Below are 25,716 nucleotides of genomic sequence, written 5' to 3'. Positions count from 1 at the left end.
CAGTTGATATGTGACGATTTCAGTTTATCTTTGCTATTTCAAAGAGCCACCTTTATGAGCCGTTGATTTGATTTCCTCCATCCCAATGAACCAACCGAGCCTCTTCTTCAAGACCCCATCCTGTAAATTCAAGAAATGGACACTTAAGAGTCTTCTAATGCAGGGATAAGGAGACCTGACACAACACATGCAAATGAGGCCTCTAATTCTGTTTGACACCCATCTAATGAGAAACAAATTTGGGAAATTAGGAGAGGAAGAAGAAATGAGTAGAGAAATGCATTTGACAGTAATTGCCAACTGACATTTTTGCCCTGTTTCTTACAGAAACCCTTCAGAGTAGAGAATCAAAGTAATATTGAAGCCAGTGCTACTTACAAGAGGAAGAGCCCATTATGAACAAAGCACCTTGGGAAAACCATCTGTTTAATTTGTCGTAACAGAACCAAGACGTTTTTCATTACCACAAACATACTGCATGTGTATGACTAGAAAGATCCTTTAAAGATAAGTGGTATTATTTAGATACATCAATGCATAGTTACTTGGGATTATTGTTAATACATAAAACATCTCCTGACATGTTTTTCTCAAGGTGTATGATCTGTAACCTCGTTCTAACTAATGAATCCAACGGCATTTCAAAGATGTGAATAGATTATTTGAAACCCGAGCTGGTCATACCTCAGCTCTAATTACTCTATTTGCAGCATATCAGCTTCAACAATAGAGATGAATCCCAACAACAACAGTTATCATTTAAAAGGGTGCGCTTCCAGCTCATCCATGCGTGAAGTACACTGTTTTTTACTTCCAGAGGATACCATTATGATGTTAGACCTCAAAGCCAGGAGGATTAAGAACAGTTTTGTGGGTATAAAGCCTTGAATGCCATCGTAGCCACAGAAAATATAACTTACAAAGCCAAGGCTTTGAGGATGAACCGCAGAAATATGTAGTACAGTGTTGGCAGTATCTACCCTATGTTCTTGTTTTGTAGAGAGATCTTTGTAGTAGTAGTGCCCTGGAAAGTAGAGATTTGTCTCACTATATTTGTTGTTCTCTGTTATTTCTAAAATAAGCACAGTGTATCTCTGAAAGAGCAAAGGACGGAAATGTTATCAGCTCAAGAAAATTAACATTTCCAGAAATTCCTTCCATTTTCAAACTAGAGTAGTAATTACATACCAGTAGAACCATGTTTGCTAAAGATGTCAAAGATACCAGTAGCTACTATTTCGAGAGTTTTTTTTTATCTATTTTTTTTATTTAGCCTGTAATTTGTGAGCTGTTGGCTTGAAAATGTTCTTCTCTCAGCGCTGCCTTATCTACTGAATGCTTCAATACATTTAGTTTGAAGATTAATGGTACAATTACAATATTTGTTTGTGGCACAGATGTCTTCCTAATTGTGAAAAGTGGTGTTACTGCAGATTTTTTACAATGACCCAGCCCTGCATCTTGAATTTTGGAACAATAATTATCAAAAAAGCTTTTCATCACTGATCTATAATAGAGAACTGGATTGCCCATGTCATTATGAAAGTGAAGTAGCCATGCCGCCATATTGGTATTCCCCACTATTCCCATACATGCCATTGAATTCATAAGAAATCGTATGAATTTATTAAGAAAACCACCAGTGTTTTGTGTTCATTACAGTAGCAAACATCAGATGAACATGATAAACATCAAATGGACATGACCTACTGTAGCTCAACATGTATACAATATACATAAATCAAATGACAAACTGCTCATTCTGAAATCAGTAGAAAGATTTATGCTTTGTATACACATAGGCTAACTGCAAACTTTTCAACAATGATTTCGTTAACAGCATTCATTTTGAAGCAGGTGATGATTTAAATGGTGGTTAAATTAATTATTAATTTAACATATATGCATAAGCCATTACATGGAAATGGTAATGCTAGTAGTAAACATATTTACGTGATCCTAGGGAGTCTGAAATAATGTTGCTCAATCAGGACATAACAATATACACATAATTTATTCAGAGAAATAACTGGCTACATACAATACAGACTTAAAGACATGAAGCTTTATTTCCAAGATGATGCATGATACGTTAACTATTCATTTCAGTATAACATAGAGCAATATAGTAACAGAGGCTATTGTATTGTTCATTGTATGTTGTATACCAGTAGCTGAGACCAATATGTACATGTTTAATTATTCCTGAATAATTATGTACATAAAGAAATAGGCTATATTTTGTTTTGGATCATTTAACGTTACCCGGGTCAGCAGAAAGATAGCTGTATCTTTTTTAGATTTAATATTTTTCATTTATAGACAACTCGATATTATAGAACAAAACATTGACAGTGTGATGTTTGCAAATTAAATGATTAGCTTTTATTTACTGTACCAAAGCCAAAAATAAATCAGTTGATGTATTAATTGAGAAATGTCATATTATGTTTGATATTATACTGTGTGTGCTCAGTAGCTATATGAAAAATATATCAATTCATTTACAAAATGTATGTATATTTGGATACATTTTTTACTGATTGAAATGTGATATGTGCACATTTTATACCTCTAGATTCAGTTTGTGTGATTTAAAAGAGAGAAATCTCTCTCACTACTCCAACCTGCAAGAAATTCTATATTTATCAAGATTATATAAGTAACATTTCATTCATGTAACCTTTCTCAGACGTTCAGAAGATTGCACGACCATCACAATAAAATACTGGATTTCCTAACTTATTTTTTTCTTTGTTCATAATATTTAGTGCAACCTTTAAGGTTTGTGAAGTTTATTTTTAGTGTACTTAAAATGCATCATGCATACCTGCAGACACCGAGTGTAAAGTCTAATACAAAGGCGGGACTCTGTTTATGTCGACAACTGCTGTTTTTCCCCAATCAAGGCATTTGAAACTGACAAAAGCAGACCACTCTGTCTAGTTTATGGGTTCAAATACTACCTGGTTGGAGCAGGGTCTAGTTAATCAAGCAAATAACAGCCATTTGGGCCTCTTGCTAAACTAAAGTGACAGCTAGACACAGTGATAGGGAACTACTGGGCTGAGCTCTCTGTTCTCTCAATGTTACCAGCCGAGAGCAGGGCACACACACACACAGACAGAGAGTTAATTTGTGAGACAATGCTCCAGCGTACTCCCACACAGGGGTGAGGATTCTAGCTTGACACTGATGGATACATGAAGAGCAGAGAAGGGGGTCAGCTGTGGCCAAAGGAAACAGTTGGGGAGATGTTAGCAGGTGAAAAATTTGAGGGAGGTGTAAAGAAATGCTGGAAGAAAGTCTTGGAAAAGGCTGTAATGAGCAGAGCGATTCAGTGGACTTTAACAGTGACTGGATAGAGATGAATAGGATCATGCATGCAGTTTGAATGCCAGATTTGGCAAAATAAATCATATCAGCAGAACCGTTTAAATAATCAATGTTCAGCTATAAGAGGTGTTAACGTGGGAGATGCCACAAACATTCACAGTAGAATGGTGTTTCTTCAACTATGAGCATTTTTGGCATGTTTCTCAATATTTCAAATTTATTTGATGTGTGTTTTAACAATGTCAAACAGTAAACATATAGTATCTGAATCACAGAAGAATTCTATTATGCAGGGAATAATTATTTTTACCACATTTGAAATGATGTATTTTCAATCGCATGATGAAAATGACTCATTCTTCCTCCTAAAGCAAATTATACAGCTAGCATTTTATAAATTTATGCTTGAAAAAAGCCTTTTTACTTTGGTTACTATGGAGTGAGTTTTGGTTCTTTATTACATGCGAGAAAATAAAAGATCTGAGAGAAAAAAAAAAGTTTGAGAGAAAAAGTTATCACACTGATAGCAAAAAAACATTCCATGAGAGAAAAAAGAATATTTGAGAGAAAAAGTTTTCAGGCCAATAGCAAAAAATAATAATATTTGAGACTAAAAAAAGTTTTGAGATAAAGTATTTTGTCATAGAACATAAAAAAATATACATTTGAAATTTTTAAAATTATTTCTGAGAAAAAAAATCTCTCTCAAAATACTTTGAAAAAAACTCTCAAATATATATGTTTTGCTATCAGTGTGAAAATATTTTCTCAAAAAAAAAAAAAGTGTTTCTCTCGAAACGCTTTTCTTTGCTCTTGATGCAATTTCTTGCTCTAGTGTCAGGATTTTGCTTTCACTGTGAGAATTGTGTCATGGGCGGGGCCACGTTCCTATTGGCCAGTCGGGTGAGCATCGTCTTGTCTTGGGAGTCGAACTGAATCATTACACCATTGTTCGGTTCACCTGCATAGATGCCGCCTCTGCTTTATGGATAGTTAAGTTGAGCAGTGAGCACGGACACTCCAATGTTTGGGTAAGATGATGACACACAGCTGGCTGAGCAAGTTCAGTATCACTGAAGATTAAACATTAAAAAATAGCACTCATATTCATGAATGAACGTGCATTATATTATTTGCTTGCTAATCGCTAGTAAAGCTAACCAGCCATCATGCTAGGTAAACTTGCAAACTCACCTGGTTTATACTATGTTTAAATCAAATGCCAAATTAATGTTTTGATTTAGATAGTTTCACGCCTTATTTAGTGAGTAGTGAGCTAGTTTCTACCTTTGCACTTGCTAGCCTCAAAGCACCTGAAGAGTAACTGCTTGTTCTTACAACCTCCCGCACAACTTTCAACTAACGCTAGTATGCATGGAAGGTGGCAACCCTACAGCTAACGTTAGACAGTGATTGACATACCGTTTGAAAGATTTAAAAGAAAAAATAATTACCATGACAGTACAGGCACAAACATATTTGTGGGTTGCTAATGTAAGAGTTAGTCCTCGACCTGCAATTTACCTTGTCAGCTCTAGACCTCAGCTAGATGGTAAAAAATATTTAGAATAAGCCCCGTGTAGCTGAGTTTGCGAGCTATACATGCAGTGTAGCTAAACATGTGCAACAACCATACAAAGACTATTTTAAACAAAACTAGGTGGGACACTTTCAAACGGTATATCAATCACTGCTCACTACTCACTAAATAAGGTGTGAAACTATCTAAATCAAAACATTAATTTGGCATTTGATTTAAACATAGTATAAACCAGGTGAGTTTGCAAGTTTACCTAGCATGATGGCTGGTTAGCTTTACTAGCAATTAGCAAGCAAATAATATAATACACATTCATTCATGAATATGAGTGCTATTTTTAATGTTTAATCTTCAGTGATACTGAACTTGCTCAGCCAGCTGTGTGTCATCATCTTACCCAAACATTGGAGTGTCCGTGCTGAACTTAACTATCCATAAGGCAGAGGCGGCCTCTATGCAGGTGAACCGAACAATGGTGTAATGATTCAGTTCGACTCCCAAGACAAGACGATGCTCACCCGACTGGCCAATAGGAACGTGGCCCCGCCCATGACACAATTCTCACAGTGAAAGCAAAATCCTGACACGAGAGCAAGAAATTGCATCAAGAGCAAAGAAAAGCGTTTCGAGAGAAACACTTTTTTTTTTTTTTGAGAAAATATTTTCACACTGATAGCAAAAAATATATATTTGAGAGTTTTTTTTTCAAAGTATTTTGAGAGAGATTTTTTTCTCAGAAGTAATTTTTAAAATTTCAAATGTATATTTTTTTATGTTCTATGAGAAAATACTTTCTCTCAAAACTTTTTTTAGTCTCAAATATTATTATTTTTTGCTATTGGCATGAAAACTTTTTCTCTCAAATATTCTTTTTTCTCTCATGAAATGTTTTTTTGCTATCAGTGTGATAACTTTTTCTCTCAAACTTTTTTTTTTCTCTCAGATCTTTTATTTTCTCGCATGTAATAAAGACACATTTCTAACTCCATAGGTTACGCTGCGCTATGCTTTGCTATGAGTGCCTGGATCTGGATTTTTTGCAACTGGATCCACTTATCATTTTCAGCATTTTAAACAAGCAAGCAATATTTTATTCTATATTAACTACTTAACTACATACAGTATTGTTCAAAATAATAGCAGTACAATGTGACTAACCAGAATAATCAAGGTTTTTCGTATATTTTTTTATTGCTACGTGGCAAACAAGTTACCAGTAGGTTCAGTAGATTCTCAGAAAACAAATGAGACCCAGCATTCATGATATGCACGCTCTTAAGGCTGTGCAATTGGGCAATTAGTTGAATTAGTTGAAAGGGGTGTGTTCAAAAAAATAGCAGTGTGGCATTCAATCACTGAGGTCATCAATTTTGTGAAGAAACAGGTGTGAATCAGGTGGCCCCTATTTAAGGATGAAGCCAACACTTGTTGAACATGCATTTGAAAGCTGAGGAAAATGGGTCGTTCAAGACATTGTTCAGAAGAACAGCGTACTTTGATTAAAAAGTTGATTAGAGAGGGGAAAACCTATAAAGAGGTGCAAAAAATGATAGGCTGTTCAGCTAAAATGATCTCCAATGCCTTAAAATGGAGAGCAAAACCAGAGAGACGTGGAAGAAAACGGAAGACAACCATCAAAATGGATAGAAGAATAACCAGAATGGCAAAGGCTCAGCCAATGATCACCTCCAGGATGATCAAAGACAGTCTGGAGTTACCTGTAAGTACTGTGACAGTTAGAAGACGTCTGTGTGAAGCTAATCTATTTTCAAGAATCCCCCGCAAAGTCCCTCTGTTAAAAAAAAGGCATGTGCAGAAGAGGTTACAATTTGCCAAAGAACACATCAACTGGCCTAAAGAGAAATGGAGGAACATTTTGTGGACTGATGAGAGTAAAATTGTTCTTTTTGGGTCCAAGGGCCACAGGCAGTTTGTGAGACGACCCCCAAACTCTGAATTCAAGCCACAGTACACAGTGAAGACAGTGAAGCATGGAGGTGCAAGCATCATGATATGGGCATGTTTCTCCTACTATGGTGTTGGGCCTATTTATCGCATACCAGGGATCATGGATCAGTTTGCATATGTTAAAATACTTGAAGAGGTCATGTTGCCCTATGCTGAAGAGGACATGCCCTTGAAATGGTTGTTTCAACAAGACAATGACCCAAAACACACTAGTAAACGGGCAAAGTCTTGGTTCCAAACCAACAAAATTAATGTTATGGTGTGGCCAGCCCAATCTCCAGACCTTAATCCAATTGAGAACTTGTGGGGTGATATCAAAAATGCTGTTTCTGAAGCAAAACCAAGAAATGTGAATGAATTGTGGAATGTTGTTAAAGAATCATGGAGTGGAATAACAGCTGAGAGGTGCCACAAGTTGGTTGACTCCATGCCACACAGATGTCAAGCAGTTTTAAAAAACTGTGGTCGTACAACTAAATATTAGTTTAGTGATTCACAGGATTGCTAAATCCCAGAAAAAAAAATGTTTGTACAAAATAGTTTTGAGTTTGTACAGTCAAAGGTAGACACTGCTATTTTTTTGAACACACCCCTTTCAACTAATTGCCCAATTGCACAGCCTTAAGAGCGTGCATATCATGAATGCTGGGTCTTGTTTGTTTTCTGACAATCTACTGAACCTACTGGTAACTTGTTTGCCACGTGGCAAAAAAAAAATATACTAAAAACCTTGATTATTCTGGTTAGTCACATTGTACTGCTATTATTTTGAACAAAACTGTATATATTTGTAATGATTTGACAAAATTACAGCTATAATTTTTAATATTGTAAAATACGTAAATAATTTTTACACAAAATTAAGTAAATTTTACTCATTTTGTTTTTTCGTGTTTCATAATGTATTTATTATTGAAAATGAATTTCAAGATTGAATTAAGATCATTTCAAGAGTGAAACATTAGTAACAAAATATAAATACATTTAAATATTTAGCATAAATAAATCATAACAAAATGACATTTGCCATGGCAAAATTACTCATTATTTTTACTTTTTGTAAATCCCATTAAAGTTACTCTTCATTAATAACAAAAATGAATTAGTAAAAAGAAGTATTGTGGATGTTTTTCACTCAGTTTGCTCTCTGTTTGATTGACGTGTATGCACATGCTTTATGATGTATATAAAGTTTAACCAGGACAGTGACAGTTTACTGTTAGGATATTATTACTATTATTAGAACAGTATAATGGATATATATGTGTGTTGTATTTTCATAGAAGTGTGTTTTATGATACTTTAAAATGGCTGACTTAGACTGAGGTTCTTTGTGCACATTACAAAAAAACTAAACAGTGCAAGATCGTGGCCTTAACCTTTTTGCCCTGAAAAAGCGTAATGCATCAAAAGAGTAAAACTTTGTTTGCAGCTTACTACACTGTCCCAAATGTCCAGATTAGAAGATTAATGGGCATAAATGCTTAATGTGATCAAATGTGCCTGCTGCATCAAGAGATTCCATTTGGTTTGGTGCACATTAATTGCTGTCTATTCCCTCATCAGTTTTGTCAGTCGGTATTATAAATATGGCCATGTCAAAAGCTGGCCATGTTTGAGCTTTTGCATAATGCTTGATTGAATATGTATTTTGCCTGTTGATTTTGTTGAAGCACTTGATGAAGTGTGTGTCAATTAAATCACTATGCTGTGAATTATTATGAGTGCGCTTGGGTCAGCATTTGGCTTTCAGTTGATCACCAATGAATGATTGCACATAACATTTTAAATGCAGCGTATTGCAATTAGCCATGCATTATCTACCCTCATTTACACATGATTGTTAACACGTCGCTTGGAATTTTATCAACAGTTTTCACGCAACATACCACTTTATCTTTCAGGATCATATTTTATGATGCTTTTAAAAAGAGTGAGATATAAGCCCTTTCTTTCTGTTTCATAGTTATTTTGTGCTGGCTTGATATAAAAAGTCTGAGCAATTCATTACATTTGGGGCCACTCATATTCAGCTGTGAGGGCTTTGTAATTAAATGCAGTTATTTTCACAATGAAATGGATTATTCCTTGCCTTACCATTCCCACTCATGGACTTTTTCTTCCCTTTCTAGAAGCAGATTAGATTGAAGCATTTTGAAGCCGTGGCGAATGCTAGACCATTGCGGGTATTTCACTTGTGTGTTATCAGATTCCATTTCTCTCTCTCTGTCTTTTCATTTTAATAAACCCCAAGCCTGAGCTCTGTTATAGAAGCGCCTTAGCCTTCTGTTTTTTCACAGTGAACCAAAATTCATAAAAAAGTCACCATTTTGAGATGAGGTGTTGATTTTTTTCTTTGAGTATTTTTTTGTTGGCCCCTTTACATGTTTACGTTTTAGCTCATGGTAGCTTTAGCGCCTGATAAGAAGACAATTATGAAGCCTGGCGCATTTTAAATGCATCCAGATAGATAGGATTCCTCCTGGTCCAGTTTACACTAGCTATTAACCACCAATGTTAATAGCTCTGAGGTAAAGTGCTAAAGAAATTCATTCTTTTTCAGGTTTCATTTTCTATTGAGGTCTTTTACCATCTAAATACCATCTTTACTGTCTTGACAGATTGATTGACGCAATGTTCAATGATAAAAACCACCTTTATCGGCACCATCGGGGTCAGTTATGACAGAAAATAATTTAGCAATTGTCAAAGCAAACAATAACTGAGCTGAAATGTGTAGCTCATGCGCCAAGATAACGGATTTAGCCCTAATTACTCTAACTGAATGGTTTAACAATAGTTCAAAATAGCACAGTTGCAAAATAACTGCGAAAATATATTTAACATGGTGCTTTAACACGTTGTGATCTGTGATGTAGACTCTGAATGATGATGAATATTCCCAGTAGTGGAAAGTCTTATAAGGCTGACTATACAGATTATTATATATTTTTTGGGGTGGACTGTCAATTTTTGTGTATTTGAGTACAGCAGCAGTAGTTTAAAACACTGAAGTAATTCCACATCTTAACAGCAGAAAAGAACTCAATTGAAAGGGTGGCCAAGTCACAGTCCTATCTTGAACCTTATAGAGATGATGTGGCAGGACCTGAATAGAGCAGGTCATGCTTGAAGAGCTACCAATCTGTCAAAGTTAAGGCAGTTTTGTAAAGAAGAATGAGCCCAGGTTCCTTGACAGTGATGAGCAGGACTCATATAGATGATGCTGACTACAAACATCACGTTTAGTTGGAAATCATGCAAGTTCTTTAAATAGGTGATAATGGAGAATGTTATGGAGACGTATAATTTTTTCAAACCACTCTACTATATATTAATTCCTATGTGTGTGTTATTACACTTGCAACATTTTCTATCAAGACATCTCGACTTTCTAACAAGATGATTTTGTAACCCTCGTTTTGAATGCTGTATCTGTGGTCTTTCGCTAGTCAAAAGTAGATTCTGTCTTGTTTTAAAGTCTGTGGATGGTGTATGGTATTGCTTTTATGGCTTTTTTGCAGGGTATGATTTACAGATGAAGCTAAAATTACTATGAGAGTCGTGTCCATAAACTGCAGCTTTTTCTTTTAAAAGAAGAGTTTGCTGAAAAAACAGGTGTTCAGTAGCACCCTGGTTGGGGTTGGGTACCGAAACCCGGTATTTATTTCATTATGGAACCGGTATGCACCGAACCAGATTTCGGTGCCTCATTTCGGTGCATCTTAAATGCCTGAGCGATCGATTTAAATATTTGTCCTGGTTCTCCGACATGTACACAAGAAGCACGGTCGTCGCTAGGCTTTTTTAGCAGGGCTATAGCATTTAGCGCCATAAACTGTACACCAATTTGCGATCTCTTCAGAGTCAGTCCGCTTAAATATCACATGAAAATGGCGACAGAACTGTCTTATCTCCGTCTTTCAGCGCGCTCTTCAATCCGCAAACCACGGCGGGGCAGCGCGAGCGGACTCGGAACACAAACAAAGGACACGAGGTGTGCGTTCTGTATCTGTATCTTTGCAGTTCTTTGTCATAAATACAGTTTACAAAAGGTCACAAGGGAGCAATCGGTTTCCCATGTGCTCTAAAGTTTTCACTCCGTTCACAGCTCATCACACCACAGCTTTTTCCTCCAGTGAAAATCGAGCCCTTAACATAAATGAACGCATACTTTAATTACACTTATTTAAATATACTTAATCTAATTATATGTACTTTATACATACGCTACTGTGCAAAAGTCTTAGTCTTAGGCAGTCTTTTGTTAGACTCCTTGTGCATTCAACAATCTCACTAGATTATTATTAAAATTAATGGCAAAATGAATGTTTGGACTGACATAATAAATTTCCTACTGACATACTAAAACAAAAGATATAAATAACTGGCTTAAAACCCTTTTTTAGGGGTGAAAATACGAATGTGCCTAAGACTGGAGGCTACTTTACAAACAACATTGTTGCTACTTTATAAAGAATGAGCAAACAGTCATTCACAGAACTGATTCCGTGAGAGACAGCACTCATTTGAACTAAATATCAGAGTGACTGACAGAGATACAGTAGAAATATTATGTGTAGTTTTCTATTAAACAATGACATAGATCATGAAATACATTTATTAGCCTTATAAGGAAAGTTTGGGAAATGAGAGCATCCAAGGAGCGTGTGAATGCGATGGGTTTATTTGAAATCTTTCTGAAATGTTCTTTAATGTTATGCTTTTTAGGCTTTTTTTATTATTTATTTATTTATTAAATAAAACCCAATCGATACCCGACCCTAACCCTGGTGTGCTATGCTCTTCCTGTTTTACAGATCATTCATTTCACCAGCATGCAGCCGTCATTTCCAATGTTTTATAACAGTTTATTTTATTGTACAGTGTAAGTAATGTTATTTTGCAAATTTGGCTTTTACCTTTTTTTGTGTTATGTATTTTAGCATACTGTCATACATAAATTGTGATTAGCAATAAATGTTCAGACTAAAAAGAGGGATGGTAAATGGGATGCTAAGCCACCAAAGTTATATTCATATGTAGATAAATGAGCATTTGTATGCAGGCCCATCTGCCAAATGTATTTCCTGTTTTTGTCATAGCTTTATTTTAAGCCACGTTCCTTTGCAGATCCTTGTAGTTACTCATGCATGGCTCTTCCAAAAGTAAGAAAACTTTGTGTGCTATAATAAAAGGCAGATATTCTGTGGAACTGCAAAAACTGTGAACTGTGAAATTTCATATCAGCCTTATTTTAATAGGATGATCATGAAGTGTAAATGATTGCACCTTATTCATTTGTTCTTACCTTGCGTTTGCAAGGATGTGCACACTACCAAAACTTGTGACAGTTTAATTTGTCCTAAACTTTCACAAAATTACAGTTGTCTGTGTGATTTTTTTCCATAAGCTTCTATATTACAGTTGGTGTCCAAATTAAATACACTTCCTGTGTGTAGTTATTAATATACATAATTGAAAAGTTTGATTTAAATAATTTATTGATAAAAAAGTTTGTGTTATTTACACAATTCAAAAGTTTGCGATCAGTAATTTTATAAACAGTATATCGCATGAATAAATCATATTACAAAATGGAAGACCGTTCTTTTAAATGGTAATATTATTTTATAATATTACTGTTTTTACTTTACTTGTGATCCAATCACTCCAGCCTTGTTGATTATAAGAGACTTTCTTTCTAAGGCAAAGCAGCATCACCATCAGATTTTAGGGTCTTGCACCTGCAAAATCCTGATTTAACCTCTTTTAAGTTTGTGCCATGGCATGCAGTCATAGTAAAGTAACTGTTTATTTGTACACAGTTATTCAGCAAGACCTTTTTCTATTAGCTTTCTCACATAGCTGATTATCCTATGGGTCATTATCAGCACAACACCTCTGATGTTCAGTGAATTTTACAGCTGATGGTGTTTTAAGCACATTTTTAATTTCAGGCTGTATCGTCAGAGACGTTTTGCAGTTGAACTCAAAGGGAATTTATTAATCTTTAATCTCCGATTTATGCATGGTATTAAGGCTAGTAATCCCATTATCCCCTTTCATGTTTATACTAACCGGAACAGAATGTTAAAGTTAACCTCATTACAATTGATCTCAATGGATAGCGTTAACCTCAGATACCATTCAGCAATTGTTAGATGCATACTGTTTACTTAATACATACTCAGAACATCCTAAAAGTTTGCATGATAATATGGCTGCATTTACATTTATTAATTTATACAATGCAAGTTAAAAGGTAACAACAACTATATGTACAAAAAAAGTTTTTTAAATCAGTGCTCAGTCCAGTTGCATTGAGATTGACAAGCCTTTTATTTCAGGACCACCTATACATTTTCATTTGGATTGAGATCCAGACACTTACTTGGATGCTCTATAATATTAATATTGTTTTTATGCCATTGGCTGTGTAGCTTTGGCAGGATACTTGGGGTCATTGTCTTATTGATAAATCTCTATCCAAATTGATCTCTTTACAAGTCGCAGGTGCCTTTCAGACTCCATCAGGTTTTCCTCTGGGATTTCTTCAGGTCGTCCTAGGGTTTTGCATTAATTTTATCTTCTTCTAGGGCTGGGATGCATGAAGGTATATATATCATTGCAACAGTATTATGTGTCACCCAGTATCTTTTACACCTCAGTATGTAAATATACCCACTTTCCGCCGGCATGACAGCGTTATTGCAATCACGAGCAAGTATTTTAAAAATAGCATGGAGGAATGTCAATATGAAGAGCAGGATGTGCTTGTCATTAAAAGGTGTGAGCATTTCCAAGTAGGCAGTTTGAATAGGGCTTCTTTTCTTGTTCTTATTCTAGGCTGTTCAATGTGAAGCAGCTGTTTTTGCACAGATGCCAGACTTAACATTTGTTAGGAATAACCTTATCTTTTGGTCTGTGTCCATGAGGTTTCAAATCATAAAAGAAAATATTTAAGTTAGACCTTTCTTTTATAAAGTATGTAACTCAGTATATTATTCAAAAAATACAAATTACTGCATGGCTATTTAAGAAGAGAACGATTTATTTGTTGAGTTTCCAGCGGAAACTAAATTGCTCGACCTCCACAAGTCTTCCAGGTCCTGCCGCAGAGAAATATCCTCATAGCGTGATGCTGCCATCACGGCAGAATGGCATGTTTCTGATATGTTTGGCTCACACTCAACATAATTTAGTCTGATTGCCAAAAAGCTGAGTCTTTGATCTTCAAGCTGGCTTTAGAGCCTCTCTCTAGGATTATTTCAGTTCATAGAGGTTCATAGAGCTCAAATTAAATAAACATCTACAAGGCTCATATCACCTAACAATGTTGTAGTCCTTTATTAGGTGATCTATGTCATGAGACACTCCACATCAATCATACACACAGCAGAGCTCATCAGTAATCATTTTGAGTCCTACGGTATAACAGAAGTCCCAGATTTCAAAGACACTAGACACCCTGTAGCAGACAGACGGGAGATTGAAAAGGGTCTTTAAAGGAGAAACCATAAAGGTCAGGGCCATAAATAGTGGGATGAAGCTGACCTGTGAGTAGAACTGCTGAAGAAAGGGTTTCTTGGCTGAAGGCATCGTGGTGTCGAGATGAAGATGAAAGAACTCAAACTGCTCTGCCAGAAAAACTCTACCGGGGTAAAAAAGACCCAAATCAGACAGCATTTTGTCATGCTTCTTCACGATTGCTACATTTTTATTACCTGCAGGGAACTTGCTTTGCTAAAAAACTAGTTAAGTTGGTTGGAAAAAAAGGTGTGATGTGGCTAGGAAGGTTACATTTGTCTGCTTTAATATTATTTTCAGACATGGACATCATACAGAGACTGAGTGCCGGATATAAGGGCTTCTATTTTAAGAATATACAGTGACTATATAAAAAGTGACAGTTTTTGTTTCATTTAATCACACATGATGTATTTTGGCTTTTGTGGCACCTGATCAATAGAAAATATTCTTTCATGTCAAAGAGAAGAATTTCTAGTCAGTACAAGACCAAGAAAAGACCTTTGAATGTTTTCGTAAACTGAACGAAATTAATGACAGAAATCCTGTCTGGCACCCCAGCATAAAAGAAAACAACCCAAAACAAAGAGAGTGCAAAAACGTTACAAGTATTTAGTCTGTGTGGAGGCTGTAGGTCTCTGTCAGCCACATCTGGAAACTGCAGTTTCTCATTCTTTTGTGCAGAACTGCTCAGGATCAGCAGGTTTCATAGAGATCCAGAGGCCACCTATAAATTCTCAACTGGATTGAGACCTGGATTATGACATGGCCACTCCAGAACATTAACATTGTTGTTTTTAAGTAGCTTTGGATTTTACACTTTGGCCCACTTGAAGACAAATTCCATCCCAGATCGCAGGTGTCTTGGAGTCTCTATCAGGTTTTCCTTCAGGATTTACCTACAGTTTGCAGCATTTATTTAGTTTGTACTGTTGAAGAAGGAACAAAAGCCAAATTAAGTCTACTGTGGTTAAATGGTGTGAATGAAAGAATGGTATAGTTAAAGGGTTGAATACTCTTTCTGTTCTAGGCATTTGTAGTTTTTATGTGCATGATTTTTAAGAGGTTTCTATCATTGACATTTTTCTTTTCATTTAAAGGAACACTCCACCGTTTTTTGAAATAGGGCTTATTCACATTATTTCCTACATTTAGATAGGTGGGCAAATGCATTTTTGTGTCAGTGCATGCATTGTTTTAGTTTGACTGGGTCGGCGTTAGCTTAGCTTAGCACAATGAATGGAATCCTTTGTTGCCAGTAAAAGTGATCAAAAAAATAAAAAAAACCCACCTAATTACTTCTTGTGGCCTGCGTATTCACAACGAGTACAAATAGCGATACAGATTAACACTAGTCGATTTCCTAGGCAGATATTGACTTGGGACTATATTGTGGGGAAGCACAGAAGAAAGCACTGCTACTTCGGCGCAGAGATATCACGCAACACATGAAAACATCAACTCTATGTGAATACAGGTATAATATGGGTCGATCTATACATGCGTCATGATTAAAATAATCACTTACTCTGTGGACAGCTGTCCATTTGGTCCATTCGGCGTGGGGCGTTTTTTCCAGTTCACTTTGTCACACCGGAAAAAAAATCGAGTACTGCAGAATGGATCAGCGCCGTGAAATCCTCTGTAGATGTGACACAACTTCGGGCACGCTCATCTTGATCTGACGTGTTGAGCCTGGTCATCAATGGCAAAAACATGTCCCACTCTCTACAGCAAAGACACTCTATTTCCGTCGGCATAGATTGGCATATTCCCCCACATTCACACCACCAGTTCATGTTGGCTCTCATCCTCACGTCCTCAGGCTGTTGAGCGATCGCAACTAATACACGCGCATATAAATTTCACTCGCGGCTGGCTTGATGGTGTTTTTCTGAAGTGCGGCTGGCTTGACCGCAGTCTCCTACTGTCGTTCTATTTCCAAAGCACGCAGCTCGTCTTCTGTAAACTTTGGTTCAAATAGGTATGGTTCTGGTTCTTGACTGTCTGAGAAGTCACCCCCTTCGTCTCTCTCAAAATCAGCCATGTTCATCGCCATTCGTGTACTGTAAGGAAAATAGCCAGGCAGGCAGCTACTATTCACGCCGGTATGTTGACGGAAGTCGTGGGATTTCATGTGTTGCGTGATTCTCTGCCCCGAAGTAGCAGTGCTTCGCCTAAGCAGCAGTGCTTCGCCTGTGCTTCCCCATAATATAGTCCCAAGCCAATATCTGCCTAGGAAATCGCCTAGTGTTAATCTGGATCGCTATTCGTACTCGTTGTGAATACGCAGTCCACAAGAAGTAATTAGGTGGGGTTTTTTTATTTTTTGATCACTTTTACTCAGGCCATGCTAGCTGGCAACAAAGGATTCCATTCATTGTGCTAAGCTAAGCTAACGCCGACCCAGTCAAACTAAAACAATGCATGCACTGACACAAAAATGCATTTGCCCACCTATCTAAATGTAGGAAATAATGTGAATAAGCCCTATTTCAAAAAACGGTGGAGTGTTCCTTTAATCAAACAACGTTTACTCCACATGCCTTTAGGTTATGGTCTTTTAAAGGTCATTTCATGGACAGATTGATTACTATGGACAGTGTTTTTATACATAGTACAATGAAATGACAGAATAGTCTTGCATCCTTCAAAATAAATATGCTTTTGGAAGATATTTGTTCTGACCTCATTGTAAGGATTGAAGGTTGTTGTTGTTGTTCTGAATACATTAATCTGGAGAAAAGATCAATATTGCTTTGTGCATTGCACATGGTGAAACTGATGGCCAGGAAATGACCTCAAAATGCATGTTTTGCTACTATACTGTCTCATCAGATCTTTCATATTTAGACTTAAGTGTAGAGATGGTAAATAGACCCCCTATTCAGAATACACTGATGCTGAATTGCTTGTTATTTGGTCTCCAAGTATATTAATATCTATAAACAAAGGTGAATTTGTTCGTCCCTCTCTTCTAAGCTGCTCTTAGAGAGACTGTTTACTTTAGCTGCATCCATCGTGAAACTTGCTAATTAGCATATTATTTGGAAAAGCGATTTGCAAAGATTAATTTAATTAAAACAAAAACAAACAAAAAAACCTTTATACTCACTTTTTCTGTTGGTGAATCTGGACCATGAATGATTTGGGTGAAGATAGATGCATTTAGGTAAATCGGGGTCACATACCCTTCAGAAACATGTTATCCCCTATGCGTCTTCAGCGGCTCAGGAGTAAATGACGACTGCTATTTTCATTATTACCATTCCAACAACAGAACACCTCAATCGCTTAGGAGTCGAAACAATGGCGGACTGATGACAGCTTACTCGGAGCGGGTCTAAGGTAAGATGTCAGTCCAGTCTGAGCTGAAACATAACTGTCAGTCAAACTATCATAGGAGGGGCCTGTATGTGTGATGTCACGAAGAGTTTGGCATCTGAGATCAGCTCGATTTGTGGAAGGGGTAATCACTGGGAGGATTTTTATCATTATAGGGTGATTGTGTATACACACTGCCAATACACATTTCAGTTCAAACAACTTGCAAAAGTGCATGTAGCATCCGATGACCCCTTTAATATATTTTCAAATGTAATTTATTCCTGTGATTGCAAAGTGTTTATTTATTTATGCTAGAGCGCCTGGGGAACAGTTGGGGGTTCAGTGCCTTGCTCAAGGACACCTCAGTCACAGTGTTGCCAAGACTCGAACCTTAGTCAAACTCTCTAACTACTAGGCCACGGCATAACATACATTAAATGCATGCTGAGTCTGACTGGATTGGATCTCTGTTTAATTCTACAGGGAGATGTCTACACGTACCAAATCAAGTTGTATGATTAATTAATGTAGAATGTAATACATGTATCCACAAAGGCAGCACTTCAGCTGTAATCACATATGACCTTAATAGGTTTGTGTAAGGATATTGGGAAATAAGGCTTTGAATATTTTAAAGATAGAGTGGCAAAGTTCAAATTGCATTGCAATGTTGTGATATCCCAAACCAATTTTCATGTTTTGTGAGATGATTCCTTGTGGTCACGTGAGCTGTTTTAACAAGACCCAAATTTTAGAACGGATTGTTTTTTTTTTGTTTTTTTTATTGGTCGCCTCTGAAAAAAAAAATACAGCAGTTCACCTGAAAATGAAAATCCTGTCATCATTTACCCTTTTGTTGTTCCAACGCATTTGAATTTTCATCCCTCCATCATTCACAAAAAAGTCAGGATGTCGTTGCTGGTCTTTTCCATAGTGAACGTGAAGAATGCAGATTTGTAAATGTAAATGATGATTGAGGTGTCATTTTTGAGTGAACTCTTCCTTGGGACACTATTCACAATTTAATTACATGTTTTTTTTTTTTTTTTTGTTAATGTGACATATAAATGGGATTTCAGTTAAAGTAAAAGTGAAAAATATTCAGCATGATTGTTCGTTTTGAGAGTCATTCTGTTGTGTCATTGGGTTTCTTTGGTCTTTTGGGACTCTTGAATATAAAGCAGAACGGTATGCATTCCTCATTTACATATGGACAAAGCATTACCATTTGGGGGCAGAACTCACAGTTCCTCATTAAATTTCATATGTGTAGTTTTATGCTGTATTTTTTCTCACTTTACAGCTCATTTACTCATAACTTTTATTGTAACTCTAAACCTCTGAGGTAGTTATCCCCTTTCTTCTTACAAAAAGCTGCTTTGGCAAAACCAACAAAACCTTTTCCTTTAAACGCCTTTACATTTTTCTGAATAATCACATTGAGGATATTTGAGATTACTGGTTAAAAAGCAGTAGGTTCCAACAATACATTTGCAAGTAGACAGTTTTTGAATATAAAACCAAAGTTGAGCATATTTTTAAACCTCTGTTTATTTTGTTTCTTAAATGAATTGACTGATTCCTGGAATACTGCCTGTGTTTTACTGGACATACAGTAGTATTCATTTGCAGAACATTTCCAGTTCTCTTCATTTCAGTTGGACAGGATCAGGATCTAAATGTTTGTTGATGTTGTTTCTGCAGGAGGCTGGAGGGGAGAACACAGGTCCTCACGCGTCTCCTGAGGACAGGAGGGAGAAGGTCCCCAGTCCTCATCTCAGTCAGCTGGTGGTCCTGACGGCTAGTGATACGCTTTATGGCTTGGCTGAGAGAGTCGTCGCCACTGAATCACTGTAAGCTACTTTAAACCACCTTACTTAAAGAAATAATTCAACCAAAAAGGAAAATGATTTTATTCTGCTATTTACTGACCCTTGTTTTTGTTACAAACATGCACACCACATTTATTTTAATACATAAACTATAAAGAAGCCTCTTATGTTTACCAAGGCTGTGCTTCATTTGCTCAAGATTATAACAGTTTTATTTTTTTAAACTTTTTTCTGTTTTCACATACATTTTAAAATATGCAGAGATTTACTTCTGTAATGGGAAAGCAAAATTTTTGGCAGTCATTACTGATGACAAGCAGATATTAGTCTTATCACATGATGCTTCAGAAATCATTCTAATATGCTAATCTGGAGCTCAAGAAAACATTATTTACTATTCATTTTGAAAACAGTTGTGCTGTTTAAATTTTATTTTTTGAAACTTTGATTTTTTTGCATGGTTGTTTGATGAATAGAAAGCTAAAAAGAAGAGCATTTATGTGAATTTGAAATGTTTCATTATATAGATGTCATTTTTGAACAATTTAATTCATACTTGCTAAATTAAAGTATCGTTTTATTTTTTTTTAAATCCTCCCAACTTTGAACTGTAGTGTACATATACATAATCGATACATAGAGTTTCCTTTTGGATGAGCTAAGTGCCATCAAGATATCAGTGTTTTAAGAAATTGGCATCTGCATCATATATCCAGCTGTGGCGTCTTTGTAGCAGAAGCGGAATGAGACTTGCAAATGAACGCATTTACATTAAAAAGCTGGTTGACTTTTGTCTTGTGATCAAGCTCACTGTTGCTAGGTGATGAACGTCTAACCCCAGCAGCCCCTTTCAACCAAGCCTGTCTAACCCAATCAGTCATATCACTGTGCTTGTTATCTAATCAGCGAACCCCATTAAGCCTTGCTTTTCTCCTGATGAGTCTGCAGAGGTGGGCTGAACCAGCTTCGCCAACAGCCATGGGAGTTCATTTCATTAAGTGATGTGATTCCGTAGGGGCTGATGCGAGCTACCTGAATTTCCACCGTAACCCTGAAGAGAAATTTGTCAGGCCTCCAAACCATGTCTTAACTTCCAGTCCTCCTATTTTGACCTTTATCCCGTTCGACTGAGTGTTCAGCAAGACGTTAAGCCTTCACAGAGAGAGTTTGATCCTCGCTATAGTTGCTTTGGATGCATCCAGATGGCGTTCGATTCGTGCCGAGCTTTGTGCTGGAGAACGTTTTCAAAGTCTTAGATTGAAGACGGATCAGGAGATCCAGAGATTAAGCCTGGAAAAGGTTCTTCTCAGGAAAGAATGACTCTCTGCTTTAACGTGATACACAGAAATTCCACCATATTGAGTCATCAAAGCTGTGAAGGTCTCTGCTCTCTTTGTGGAGCATGCACTACACTTGAAACCGCCATTTTTTTTTTTTGGAGGAGGTTTGTGGCAGTACAACCCCTCTCCATCCTCCCTGTGCACTTTCTTTCTTAATGGAATAATCAATGAAGGCTGCAAAGTTTGTAACCATGCAAACCTCAGATTATACCCTGTTCCATCAGCACCATGTCTGTTGACACAACAGACCTATTTTTTTCTCTTTCAAGATCAAGTGTTTTGAATATAAATATATCAAAAATCATTTACTCACTTTCACATCCCAGATAAATGATACATATTTAGATGTAATTTGCATCTGCTCTGATCACGATGCACTTGATTCACTGATTACCTTCACATTTATTTTGCCGTTGTAATTAAATCTTCTTGAGAACACATTGTTGGTGGGGGCTCTGTTTTCAGGGCTCTGTAATAAGAAAATTATACTAATATTTCACAACATTGCTGTTCGGTTTTTCAGTATGAACTTTACATCTTTCTTTAGAAAACATTTATTTGGTATATCAGAGAAAAGCAAACGTTTAATTTTGAAAGTTAAACACATTAGCTGTGTTTCCATAGCCCTGGTTTAATGCGCAGTTTGAAGTATTGCATCAGAAACGAGTGATGGAAATGTCAAATTTGAAATAAAATAAAATAAAATGTTATGCTCTCTTGAGCCGGTTTTTGTCTTGAATAAAAGGTGGAAACACATTTGCCGAATAAATTCATGTGCATCAAAAAAGTCATGTGTCTTTATGCGATGGGACAGCATGACCTGACAAACCAATAGACCAATCTCATTACACAGCATCTGAAATTGTGTTATGGTCGTTCTGAAATGCCCAAGCAAAGTCTGTGTGCTGCTTGTTTAATGCATGTGTCAGCAGTCCTCAACATAGAATATAGCGTTACACATTCTGCTTTTAAATCAACTCGTGTTCATTAGTTGTTAAATGCAAATATTTAGGCTCTTATTGCTCAATGAACACTTATCTCTGTGTGTGGGCTGTCATAAGTATAAATGATCTGGTGCCTTATGCATTGTGTTGGTGGGTGAATACTGACTTTATGAAGTTTCCGGTTGTGCCCAGCCATTGGCAGCAGAAGGATTTTCTTGCATGCAGAATTTTTGCAGCTCTTAATATAGAAGCTCTTATATCCAGCACTCAGTATCTGTCTATATCTCTTGTCTGTAAATAAAATGAAACCAGACAGATGTAAAGCTGACAAATGTAAGCCTCAAACTTTTTTCAGCGCAGTCAGGTCCCTGAGGCTCATCGATATGTAGTGATTGTGTGCCGCTACAAACATGCAGAAAATGCTCTTATTTGTGCCTCATTTCCCCTGCAGAGTTTTTCTGGCAGAGCAGTTTGAGTTCCTTCATCTTCATCTCGACACCATGATGCCTTCAGCCAAGAAGCCCTTTCTTCAGCAGTTCTACTCACAGGTCAGTTTCATCCTAATATTTACGGTTTCTCCTTTTGAGAAACTTTTCAAGTGTCTAATGTCTTTGAAATGTGTAACTTTTTATATTGGACTCAAAGCGACTATTGATGAGCTCTGCTGTGTGTATGAGATTTTTATGACATAGATCACCTAATAATGGACTATAGCAATATTAGGTGATATGAAATTGTAATATACTACAGTGCTTTGAAGAAGTTTATCTAATTTGTTTCAACTAATTAAAATGTTTGTCTTTGCCTCTTGGATATTTTGTTTTTGTTAATTGTGACCTTTTCTATGTTGTTTTCTCTATAGACCGTATCTACAGCCAGCGAGCTCCGCAAACCCATTTACTGGATCGTGGCGGCCAAAGCCATAGATTACGAACAGATGCTGTTACTGATGGCGGGAGTGAAATGGGACATTAAAGAGATAATGTCACAGCACAACGTCTATGTGGATGTCCTTTTAAAGGTAATGTGTTTGTGAAGCCGTGCAGTGGATTTTATGTGAGGGAATAATGGGTTGCCTCCTCTCTGTTCATTTTCACAATGCAGGAAAGCGGGTGGGAGTTCACTTAGACGTGCATCAGTAAAGACCAGCCAACCTTTTCCTTCATCTATAGTTCATTCTTGGCAATTTCTTTCCTTCTCTAATGTCAGTTACAACATGGTTTGTTGAGTTTTAAGAACACTGTCTTGCCACAGTAGGAGGGCATTGCTGACATGTCCTATCCACTCATCTGCTGTACTCACCTGACAGGAAGCAGGATGTCGAAATGTGTGGTGTCAGAACGTGTGTGTCAGAAGGTTATCTAGAGGTCTAAAGTTAAGGTTGACATGCTGGGTTTAACTGAGAGAGACAGGCGACTCCTCAAACAGTGCAAACACTCACTCAAGTGACGGATTTGATTATGGATTGACTTTACTGATGAGGTGAGGAATATAAGCTTTTGGGTGTTAGAGTCTTTTTTATTTCTTATTTATCTATGGTTTATATCGCAATCAGTCGTGTTGAGGAGCATTACCTCTAAAAAGAAAAAAAAAAACCACGTTATTGTATTTCTCCTATACACACACACAGTTAAAAATGATATTTTACAATTATTTTAAATAAATGCAAATATTTCAGAACATTTAATTAGAAATAATTAAAGTGCGTGTGTGTGTATATGTTATTTTAAGTTGTAAAACTGGACTATTGCAATTCCCTATACTTTAGTATATCTAAGTCCCATACGGCACGCATAGAGGTTGTTCAAAACGCAGCGGCGAGATTCCTGAAGGGAAAGAGGATATTTGATCATGCTACCTCCCTCTTAAGATCCCTCCACTTTGTCGGAGTTCAAATCAGGTCTTAAAATTATCTGTTGCTTTTAGCTTCTGTTTGTGTACTGTATAAGTGTTTTGTTTTAAACAGTTTTGCTGACTTTAGAGTACTTAATCTTTTATTTTTTCTAACTTGTTCAGCACGTTGGTCGTCCTGTGGCTGTTTTTATTTGTACTTTATTAATAAACTGAAGTTGAACTAATGATATTGCACAATATTACTGTTTTTACTGGATTTTTAATCAAATAAATGCAGCCTTGTTGAGTATAAGATATTACTTTTAAAAAGTATTAAACTATTGAATAGTGTATATAGGTATTGCATAATAACAATATATAAAAGTATAACATAATTTGTAATTATTTATAAATATAAATTACTTGTAAGCGATTTACAATTGAGGACAGTGGAAGCAATCAAAAAAAAAAAAAAAGCAATGACATGCAAGTGCTATAACAAGTCTCAGTTAGCTTAACGCAGTAAACGAAAGAAGGTTTTTTTTAATTATATAATACATGAAAACAGAACAGAAAAAGAATAAATCAAGCTAGTGTTAGAGGCCTTTTTTACTTTTGGTAATTGTATATTATACAAAAAGAATAGAGAAGCTATTTTTATAGAATTAGAATAGAGAGTGCTAGAGTTAGTGGATCAAATAAAGATGGAAGAGATGGGTTTTAAGCCGATTTTTGATCTTCTTGATGTTGAATAAAGCAAATCTGCAGGACCGAACCGTTTTAGCAACGTGGTCTGAGAAAGTAAGTTGATTATCAATCACAACTTCTAGGTTTCTGTCTGTTTTTGAAGTTATGGATATGCATGTGGATGTGTATGTGCCTAACTGGATGGATATATATATATATATATAGATATATATATATTAGGGGTGTAACGATACGCGTATTCGTATTGAACCGTTCGTTGGACTAATTAATTATATTAAAAAAAAAAAAAAAAAGTGAAATATAATGATATGCATTCAACAAGGTAGCCCAATAACCCAAACGACGTAACAGGCAACGCCCCTGACAGCCCCGAAGAAGAAAAAAACACCAACTGCAATGTTTATGTTAGGCTACTCAGTCAGGCACTTGCTCACTCAGTACGCGCTGAAGGCTCATTGCAAAATGGCCAATGCGTTTAACAGACCAGAAATAGAAGATCCTCCAATAACCAACAGGTCTGGTGTTTGGGTGCACTTTAGATTCCCTGCAAGCTATAATGTTGATGGCAAGAGAGTGGTGGATAAAAAAACAACGGTATGTCGCATCTGCTGGGTACACCAGCGGGAATAAAAAAATAAATAAACACCAGCGGGAATACTTGAAACATGTCAACTCATTTACGCCGACATCACCTTAGTGTGTCAGTATCTGGGAAAAGACGAAAAAAAAGAGAAACATACACGCACCAAACAACCCCCGCAGCATTTAGACAGACATTTCCAACTTACTCAAACAGGGCAAAAGACATCACCGCGTCGATTGGTAGGCTACATTTATGTTACATTTACATTATAGCCGCGGACATGAGACCTTACTATTTACCATTCATTCTATCATCACCATTATAGCTTACAGGGAATCCAAAGTGCACCCAAACACCAGACCTGTTGGTTATTGGATGATCTTCTATTTCTGGTCTGTTAAATGCATTAGACATTTTGCAACGAGCCTTCAGCGCGTGCTGAGTGAGCGAGCACCTTTCACATATCGCGCCTAAAAACGCCTGGAAAATGCTAGCCGCGTCTTTCTCCTCCTTTCCAAAGCGCTCGGGCAGAAGTGCCCCTGAGGCGTCTGCCTTTGCTAAGAAACAATGACGTGCTCTCTCCATTAAGACGCGGAAATTTCAGCAAAGGATAAATGGATTCGCAGCTCTAAAAATCGCTTTCAGTAGGCTAGCTCTGCTACTAAATTTATTTCAAAATTGCAATCCATATACAACTATGATCAGCTGTTCCTTCATCTTGGCTGAGCTTTCAACGTTGTTACGGGAAAGGATGAAGCTGATTGGTTAGTTCTTG

The 25,716-nt window shown here is 36.7% G+C and overlaps 1 protein-coding gene across 2 annotated transcripts in view; it reads left to right on the top strand.

Annotated features, from left to right (window-relative positions):
* LOC113119375 (syndetin-like) overlaps nucleotides 1-25,716 on the top strand; it is a 123,701-nt gene that overhangs the window by 85,250 nt on the left and 12,735 nt on the right. For both annotated transcript variants that reach the window (XM_026288806.1, XM_026288804.1), the window contains 3 exons: nucleotides 19,406-19,554; nucleotides 22,269-22,365; nucleotides 22,680-22,838. In XM_026288806.1, the coding sequence (XP_026144591.1) occupies nucleotides 19,406-19,554; nucleotides 22,269-22,365; nucleotides 22,680-22,838 (405 nt within the window). The remainder of the gene's footprint in view (nucleotides 1-19,405; nucleotides 19,555-22,268; nucleotides 22,366-22,679; nucleotides 22,839-25,716) is intronic.

The sequence above is a fragment of the Carassius auratus genome, chromosome 19, assembly GCF_003368295.1.
Source record: "Carassius auratus strain Wakin chromosome 19, ASM336829v1, whole genome shotgun sequence".
Taxonomy (NCBI): Eukaryota; Metazoa; Chordata; class Actinopteri; order Cypriniformes; family Cyprinidae; genus Carassius; species Carassius auratus.
This window is presented reverse-complemented; position numbering and strand designations above follow the sequence as displayed.